Source organism: Sus scrofa, chromosome 7 (genome assembly GCF_054392235.1).
Source record: "Sus scrofa isolate SSC_HxYL_T2T_F1_AM1 chromosome 7, Sscrofa_HxYL_maternal_Yorkshire_Landrace_v2.0, whole genome shotgun sequence".
NCBI lineage: Eukaryota > Metazoa > Chordata > Mammalia > Artiodactyla > Suidae > Sus > Sus scrofa.
In genome coordinates, this window is record NC_139389.1 from 52,578,485 (window position 1) to 52,588,108 (window position 9,624).

The 9,624-nt window shown below is 37.4% G+C and overlaps 1 protein-coding gene across 1 annotated transcript; it reads right to left on the reverse strand.

Moving 5' to 3' along the window:
• Positions 1 to 1,191: 1,191 nt before the first annotated feature.
• Positions 1,192 to 2,269, reverse strand: DEFB113 (defensin beta 113). Its single transcript, XM_021100003.2, has 2 exons — positions 2,197 to 2,269; positions 1,192 to 1,543 (listed from the first exon to the last, which is right to left on the reverse strand). The coding sequence occupies exons 1-2, from the start codon at positions 2,252 to 2,254 to the stop codon at positions 1,254 to 1,256; spliced, it is 348 nt and encodes a 115-aa protein (XP_020955662.1). The 5' UTR covers positions 2,255 to 2,269; the 3' UTR covers positions 1,192 to 1,253.
• Between the last annotated feature and the right edge of the window lie 7,355 nt (positions 2,270 to 9,624).

Sequence of the window (9,624 nt, forward strand, 5' to 3'; positions counted from 1 at the left end):
ATCCAATTTAAAATCTTAAAATCTTACTCCTTGAAATTTTAGACTTTTTTTTCTTCTCAGTCTGCAATCTTCCCTGGGGTGATTTATCTCATTGTTTCAACAAATGGCTCCTCAGGTCTGTATCTGAAGCAGGTTTTTCTGCCCTGAGTTTCACACACGTATACAGTAGGAAAATCTAAACTTAGAACATCATGTTTCCTTTAAATCTGCACCTCTTCCTGTATTTCCTAATGAGTGATTGCATCGTTCATCAACTTCTTCAAGTAAGAAAGCTGAAACTTACCCTTTTCCTCTTAAACCTCAAATTGACTAAATGTATATCATTTCCTCTGATCAGATTCTCACCTAAATTTTTACATCGTCCAGATATACGCTGTGGCTATATGTGAAAAACCCTCAGTGAAGACTTTAAGTTCTGAATGTCATTTACTAATGAAAAGCTTTATAATTCATAAGATCATTTAACAATTTCATATTATTATAAAACTAAGGTGGAATGTGGAAAACTGAAAACAATGAGTTCATTGAAGACAGGGATGAGGACAGACAGCATGAAATACAGAATTGTAAGATGAAGTAGTTCAATTCTTAAGGACCAGGAGAAAATATCCTTGGATTGGTTGCCTCCGTTCAAAGATGATTATAAGTAATAGCACTGGATGGTAGAACTGGACATGACTTTTCATAGTTAAACATTTCTGTAATCCTCCAAATGCTCTTATTATCAGAAAGAAAAAATATATCTTTCAAATGTTTTTAACTCGTTCTTATTCTTATCACGTTTTACTCCATGTTAAGTTTTGTTCGATTGCTTTTTCTCATAATTATATTATCAATACTGTCTTGTTACATGACTAAAATATATATGACTTTGTGTCCAAGGTCCAAGCACATTTTTACTGAAACTATGGAAAGGTAGTGTTAAACCATGACTGATGGCTGATACCTAAAAGAGCATATGAAATTAACCAGAGTAGTACACAGGGCAAATAAATAGGCCGGAGGTAAAGGGAAGTCTTCACGATGCCGAATGCTGGCCATGTGCATATAGAGAGCACTTTTGGCAGTTGAATAGACACTGCCACTCTTCTTTATTTCTCTTGTAGTATCCTAACATCGAACTCACCAGCTGCCGTGACATAGTTGTATAACCCAGAACGCTAAAGGAGAAGATTTGAAAATAGACTTACAGAAAGTAGAAAGTTCATTTTTATTAGTAATATGGTTACCATGTAGTGTTACATACTTGAATTTTAATTTACATCAGTATTGTTAGGTAACAAAATAGAAGAATTATAATTTGCATGGGTAGTAGCAGGTAGTGTAATAAAACTATAATTTACATCTTCATAAGCTTTAGTGGTGGTGCTTTGACTGCCTGGTATTACGTATTCCCGTACAACACAGCAGGGCTCGGAATCACAGTAATTAAATACGTATTCCCAGGTGTTGCATGAAGTCTTGCAAGCACCACGAACAAGGTAACATTGACTTTTTCTTTCTTCAATTTCTCTTGTTTTTTCTCTTGTTTTCCTCTGTAAAACTAGGAAAAAATAGGTATGATCATGAATCCAGGCTTAATCCCCTTGTGTAGGTAGATGGATCAAGAGATAGCTAGAGAGATAGATGAGTAAATAAAGTTGCTTAAAGTATAAAGTTAAACTATTTTGTTTCTAAAATCATGCCCAGGAAACCATGTTAAAGAATTTGGGTTATATTCACTAGAGATTTGTACACTGTAAGTACATGTTTATCCAACAATATTTTCTTTGCCATTAACTCTTTTGTTGTTGTTGTAAATAGAATACTCTTAAATATCTAATCTGTGCATCCTCCCTCAAGAGAAAGAGAAAAGAATGTGGAAAGTGTAATCTATATATTTTGTGTTGTAAATAGCCATCCATCCCAAGACCCCTCTCCTTTACCCTGTAATACCAAACCAGTTGTAGAAGCTTGAATCAATTAAATTGCATTTAAAAACGAAAACAAAACAAGAAACAGGTTTAGTTCTACTATGTTGGTCATTCTTCCCTATTATATTCTCAATTATCAGTTCCACTCATTGCCTCTCATGCAAAATCATCAGTGAATTGCATTATGAATTCATATGGAGCCTCCTAACAATATATTTTCCAGAGTCAAGCATTTATATAAAAAAGTTGGCTTTCCCTCTTTTCCCGTATTAACAGATATTACCTGCTGGACCACAAGACACAGTGAAGACAAAGGTCAGGAAAATACAAAATATCTTCATTGCTGATACAATCACTTGAGTGAGGTTGAGGCAGAGTTCAAAAGGACAGAGAGGTGCTATTCTTCAATCAAAGAAAGATGAACTTTTGTTTTTATAGCCTTCTTAGGGTGATTACTATGCTGATTAATGCTGCCTTTCAAGATCGAGCAGATATTCATGTAAGTATTGTGAAACAGCAACCAGCAGAAGAGAGGGCTTAGTTCCATTAGCACCTCAAAGAGCCAAATGTGATCTCATGTTCAGTTATACAAACAAATAATAGGGTTAAGGTCTTCTTCTTCCTTCCTTTTTTTTTTTTTTTAAGGGCTGCATCTGCTGTGTAAAGTTCCCAGGCTAGGGTTGAATTGGAGCAGCAGCTGCTGGCCCACCCACAGCCAGAGCAATGCAAGAGGTGCGTTTGCGACCTACACCACAGCCATGGCAACACTGGATCCTTAACCCACTGAGTGAGGCCAGGAATTGAACCCTCATTCTCATGGCTCCTATTCAGGTTCATTACTGCTAAACCACAACAGAAACCCCAGGTCTTCTTCATTTTTTAAGTGAAAGCTCATATTCAGCATTGACATTTTCAGCCACATGTTTTTTTAAGTGTTTATGATGGGCCAGGCAGTGTTCTAAGCACTTTATACAGATTAATTAGTTGAATCCTCATGACAATGTCTGTGACATAGAAACTTCTCATTTTCCAGCCAAGGAAACTGTGGTGCAGAGGGATTATATAATTGACTCAAATCACACATGTTGAATGGAGATGGACTCCAGGAATGGGAAGCCAGAGTCCATACTCAACCCCACCTTCTTCATTCTCATAACTGAATAATGAATAACGAGAGTTCGTTATGTGAAGTTGTTCTCTGTACATATGGCCTGAGTTAGACACTATATCTGAAATTCAGTTTTCCCGCAAACAGAAAATATTTCTAGGATTTGGTTCTAGGACAGCTAACATTAAAAATGATCACAGTTACAGAGTGTAAGAAAAATCAGTATAATTCTTTGTATACCGTGGAATGACTCAGTCATACGGTTGCCTCATTTGTAGGGAAAAATAGTTCATTAAAAAGTGAAAGAGGCGGTCCCGTCGTGGCGCGGTGGTTAACGAATCCGAATCCGACTAGGAACCATGAGGTTGCGGGTTCGGTCCCTGCCCTTGCTCAGTGGGTTGACGATCCGGCGTTGCCACCCTCGCTCAGTGGGTTGACGATCCGGGGTTGCCGTGAGCTGTGGTGTAGGTTGCAGATGCGGCTCGGATCCTGCATTGCTTTGGCTCTGGCGTGGGCCGGTGGCTGCAGCCCTGATTAGAACCCTAGCCTGGGAAACTCCATATGCCGCGGGAGCGGCCCAAGAAATGGCAAAAAGACAAAAAAAAAAAAAAAAAAAAAAAGAAAAAAAAAAGTGAAAGAACACTCAATTTGTTTTCTTATTTTTATTAAAGTATAGTTGATTTTATTAAAGTATAGTATCTGTCAATTTCAGCAAAGTGACCCAGTCATACATATGTACATTTCTTATATTATCTTCCAAAAGATTGGATAGAGTTTCCTGTGCTGTACAGTAGGACCTCATTGCTCATCCATTCTCAATGTCATAGTTTGTGTCCACGAACCCCAAACTCTCAGTCCATCCCGCTCCCTCCCCTCTCCCCTTGGCAACCACAAGTTTGTTCTCCATGTCTGTGAGGCTGTTTCTGTTTTGTAGATTCAATTGTGCCCTATTTTAGATTCCACATATAAGTGATATCATATGGTATTTTTCTTTCCCTTGAAAGAACACTCAATTTATACGCAGAAAAGTAATCTTGAGATCTGACGCTTTTGTTTACTAGCTGTATATTGGGGATAAATATTCATTAGATGAGCCTCAAGATTCCCTCTTTTAAGGCTGGATGGGTAGGAATGGCCATACTGAGAGGTTTATGGTAAAGATTATATTTAAATATTAAGCCATTTGCCTGGGAATGAACATCCAAAAAGGTATCCACTTACAGCTGCCTGATTTATGGTCTAACTTCTTGAGTCATTGAGGAAAAACAAGTTATCCAGGGTCTTATCACCTGAGTTTTAAAAATAGTAATTTAGTCCTCTTATAAACCTCTGGCTCCATTCCTTATCTCAAAGTGGACTATATATTTATAGTCAAACCATGGAAAATCTATTTTCTTGATATCATCTTTCTAAAATACAAAAAATAACCCTTTAGGAGTTCCCATTGTGGCTCAGTGGGTAAGGAATCTGACTAGTATTCATGAGGATGTGGGTTCAATCCCTGGCCTCACTCAGTGGGTTAAGTATCCACTATTCCTGCAGTGTAAGTTGTAAATGCAGCTTGGATCTGGTGTTGCTGTGGCTGTGGTGTAGACTGGAAGCTGCAGCTCTGATTTGACCCCTGGCCCAAGAACTTCCACATGCTGCTGTTTTGGATCTAAAAAGGAAAAAAATGACCCTTTAAAGGGCTAGAGATTTAATAAAGACCTATTATATGTTAGCAGAGCAAAATATCAGTTATGAAATACAACAGAAGATTGCAAGGCCAGGCATGGTAATGATGGCATGGATAAGAGGATGGCCAAGGACTAAATGGACCATTTTTACTTCAGTGGAGCTGTATCCATTTCACCTGTACAAAGTGAGCCAGTCTTATCAAGTTGGAATATCAGCTAAACATAAATTGCACGACCCTTTCTTTCTTTGCTTAAATATGAAGTTAGTTAGCAACAGTGACATCTGTCCACTCAGAACAAAGATAAGGATGTGAGTGACTCTCATTTCAATTCTCTAAAGGAAGCAACATAAATAGTACCAAACTGGATGCATGGGAGAGAAGTTAACTTATTGATTTATTGCTTAAAATGGATATCCTAGGGTTTCATTTGGGAGAGACCCAAAAGCTAGATTTCTATTAATAAAGAAACTTTTTTGAGAAGGGAAGGCAGCGAAAAAATGTGGTAAGAAGGACAAGGATGAGATTGCAAGTAGTTATTAAGGAAAAAGGAAGAGAGAGAGAAAAAAGGAAGAGAGGGGATTTTTTTTTAAGGGTGGAGAACTGACCTAAAGTATAAGAAATGAAAGGTAAGATGAGTAAGCCTTCATATTTCTACTTGAGTCAGGATTTTGGATTTTTAGATGAAGCAAATGTTTTAAATTTCTTCCTATGAAGTTAGAGGATCATAGTAATTTTATCATTTAGAACTGTATGTAAGGCCTCTCAAAGTTGTAAGTTCTTAGGAAGAGGGGGTGGCAAAGCTTAGGGATGTTCAGCTGAGATGTGTCTATCACGAAAACTTTTCTAGGAAGGCATAGATGATGGGAATGCAAAAAAGGTGTGATGCTAAGAAGAGATTTCGATTGCCAAAAGAAAATTTCAAGTGCAAAGCTCTTCTCTTACAAGAGTCTCCAGTAAAACACTTGACACTTTCTGCCACTTTCCTGCACAAATTCTTCATTTTTTGGGCTTGCACTGGGTCTTAGCTTTCACATTTTAGAAATATGAAACCTAAAATAACATCATGATTTCTTTGTACTGCAAAATTATGATGTGATTTTCATTCTTTGCTCTTCACTGCTAGACATCATGCCTTATTTCAACCCCCCTTAAAAACACTGTGTATTTAAGTTCAGTGATGGATGCAAAAGCTTAGGATTAAAGATTACAAAGTCATTATGGGATTATTTTTACAAACCCATGACAGATTGGAAAGTTTCAAATTGGAAAGAATCATAAAACATTTTATAGATGAGGACTTTGGGGATTAAATTACTAAGAAAAATTGCATAAATATCAGTGGCTAGGTCTTCTGCTACAATTTCTACTTCTTTCCACTACAAAATCCTCTTATGCAAGCTCCAATAATTATTGATGTTTCCTATCTTTAGAATCCATGAGTCCAAGAGGCTCAGCGTCTCTGCCATGCACCTTAAAAACATCTGTAATTTTTTTTTGCACCTTAAAAATATCTGTAAATATGGATTACCTTTAGAATGGATAAGCAGTTGGGTCCTACTCTATGGCACAGGGAACTATGTCCAATCTCTTGGGTTAGAGCATGATGGAAGATAGTATGAAAAAACGAATGTATATATATGTGTGACTGGATGACTTTGCTGCACAGAAGAAATTGAAGGAACATTGTAAATCAGCCATACTTTAATAAAAAAGAAAAAATATGGGTTATGTGCAAGGTACTTTTCTGTGTAACTTACATATACTAATATTAAGCCTCATTAAAGCCCTAGGAGGTAGGTATAATGTTTAACCCCCTTTTCACATACAAGGAAATTAATACATAGAGATTTATGTCGCCCAAAATGAATCAGCTAGCTAATTAGTGGTGAAACTAGAATTGAACATGGTCTATTGTCAGAGTCCATATTCTTAACAGTTCTTATTGCTACTACATATCCAAATCACCTAAAATTTTTTTTTTAATTTTTAGTTTTTTGGCTGTACCTGCAGCACGTGGAAATTCCTGAGCTAGGGATTGAACTTGCACCACAGCAGTGATAAAGCTGGATCCTTAACCTGCTGAGCCACCAGGAAACTCCCTGAAATGCTTGTTTTAGGGACTTACATAATTATGGAAACAAATGGTTTCCAAGGTAAAAGAAATACTACAATTCATTTGTTCTCAACCTTTGTTTTTACACCAAGGAACACTTCTGAAAGCAGAAACTTTGAAAAGAAATCACGCCCAGGAATTGTTTTCTTAGAAGAACCTAGAAATACCTCGGAGAATAGTGCAAACTCTTCTCATCCCAACAGATATCTTTCCTACCCCAGCTTGAATCTTCCTCAGCATTCTAAGGAGTAGAAGAAACTTGCATATCATACCTTGTCACTGAGATGAGTCAAAAACAATTTCTCATGCAGACCTCTGGTGTGACTAGTTGTTCTTATTCTATACTAAGACATAAATGGGTGCTAAAGGCAACAAACCTTGAATTTTGAACCAACATTAAAGATAAAAATTAGAATGTATAGTCTGGTGGGAAAATGTTCAGTGTCTGTTGGCTCGTGTGCCTCATCTTGATTTTGGTGACAAATTTTATAGTCTAACAAATGTATTTTTTATGCCTCCTTATTACTTGTGAATCATTTTAACTTTTTTTTTCTTTCTTTCTTTTTTTTAGGGCCACACCTGCAGCATATGGAAGTTCCCAGGCTAAAGGTCGGATAGGAGTTGTAGCTTCTGGTCTATACCACAGCCATAGCAATGTCAGATCTAAGCCACGTCTGTGACCAATGCTGCAGGTTTAACCCACTGAGCAAGGCCAGAGTTCAAACCCACGTTCTCATGGACACTATGTTGGGTTCTTAACCCACTGAGCCACAAAGGGTGCTCGATCATTTGTAAAAACTTACACATGAAAGAATTGATCTTGAGAATTTGCTTATAGTCATACCACATTGATGTTGCAGTGTGAAGCCCTCTGCCTAATCAAAACTACTCTTACTACTTCTACATTTTAGTACAATGGGTATGTTTCTCTAAGTTGTTCAGTTCCAATAGTGACCTTTTCCAGTGTGTACGAAGGTGTCTACCTCTGCACTCTCAAAAGTGTCCTTAAGCTCAGGGCTAGGGTTTGGGGGTATTAATGACAGGGGGATGATAAGAAAGATAAAGGAAAGGTAAAAGAGATGCTGAAATCTACATTAATGAATAGTGAGAGAAACATTATAAAAGAAATCCATAGCTAAGTGAGCAGAGCCCATTATCGTTTTACCTTTTTGTACAATAATATAGAAATTTTAATCTGAAACTCTCTCATTTTCATTAAATAAGTATTTCTTAAGCCTCTACTGAACAAAGGTCACAGGAGAGAGTTTCAGACTAAAATTTAAGGAAGTTTCTTAAAGCAAGAAACAATGACATTATACACATGAAGCTCACTAGAGGTTGAAATGAGGGACATATATATCCATATTTATAGTTTACTGGGATGGCTTATAGTTCAGTTCTAAATCTAAGAAGATTATTGAATTTGTAGCTGATTAAGCAAGATTATAGCTGAAAAACTTCAGCAACACACCTCCAAAAAAGTTAAAGAAAACCTGCATGCTGTCATCCAGGGCTTAGCAGTTTTCAAGGACTGTAAATTCGTTAATGACTCCTGGGCAGTCTACTGGATAATGGTTTTAAGTTTCCGATCTCTGACCCTCTCATTTTCATTTAGAAGACTTTATTAGCCTTTTTAAATGAACTCCCCAGCTTTTATAGTTATCCGTGGAAACATAATAAAACCATGTGGGTGAAAGTTCTTGAACAATTCGTCTCTGAGTCCCAGACATTCTGCTTTCAAACTTGCAGCCTACAGGTCTCTCTTGTTTCCTGTGGGGTCCTGTGGTGGCTTCTGTGTCCTGCTTGACAGCTAGTATGTTTTCCTTTGAAGTGGCTGGTCAATCTTCACCTCCTTCTGAATTTACTAGCAACTCTGTGGTTTGTTCACAGTTCTGACTTTCAATGCTGTTTGAGTGATACCGCACTTCCCATCTTCTTATATGGGGGTGTGTCACTGCTCCCCATGCTTCTATTGTTATCATTGCTGCTCCAGCTGAAGTCTGGTCTCCTCTTTTCTTGACCAATTCAGTGACTCATTTTGCAAGGTCCCCAAATGGGATATCCATACACTCTTAATTTCGGAAGCATTCCTCACGAGATGGCTGTAATGTTCCATGTCACTATTAAAAACAGTGCTTCCCCCCCCCCCCAATTATCTGTCTTGCATAGAATTGTGACTATGTCTCTCACAGCCTTGGTATAAAACCTCAAGGCTTGCTGGGTGTGTTGTAACTTCCCTACTTCCACCCTATGTTGGGCTGCCTCTCTTTGGGCTTTTGATTTTTTCTTTTGCCTAGATGTAAAGCTCTCTAGGTCTAATGACCCTAAGTTGGCAATTAATAAGTTAAAAAATGCATTTATCTAAAGCTTCTGACTGGTGCTAAAAACTATATCTAAAATTTTCTCTAACTAGGTGCAATGTCCAAGAAGAGTGAAATAAAAATAACTGTAGCGGGATGATAGCAATGGGAAGAGTGTCATGATCCTTTGGTGCCTAGAATATTATAATTTAAGAAATGGGTGATTACTTCTTAATTCAGCAGCATAAATATTCCTCTAAAAATGTATCTGTTGCCCCATGAAATTCTGATCTTATAGAACAGAATACTTTTTAAAAAGAGAGAAAAGAAGACTCTTCATGGTAGAAAATTCCATAGCAGAGAAGAAAAGAAATTCCTTCTCATATCCTGTGTTGTTGAAATGAGGCAAAAGAGAATTCTTGCCTCTCTGGAGCATACTAAGAATAAGAAAAGTTCAGTTCTGTGTTAAGCAGTCCTATCTTCAAAGACCTTGTGGTCAGAGAAAGAGCATT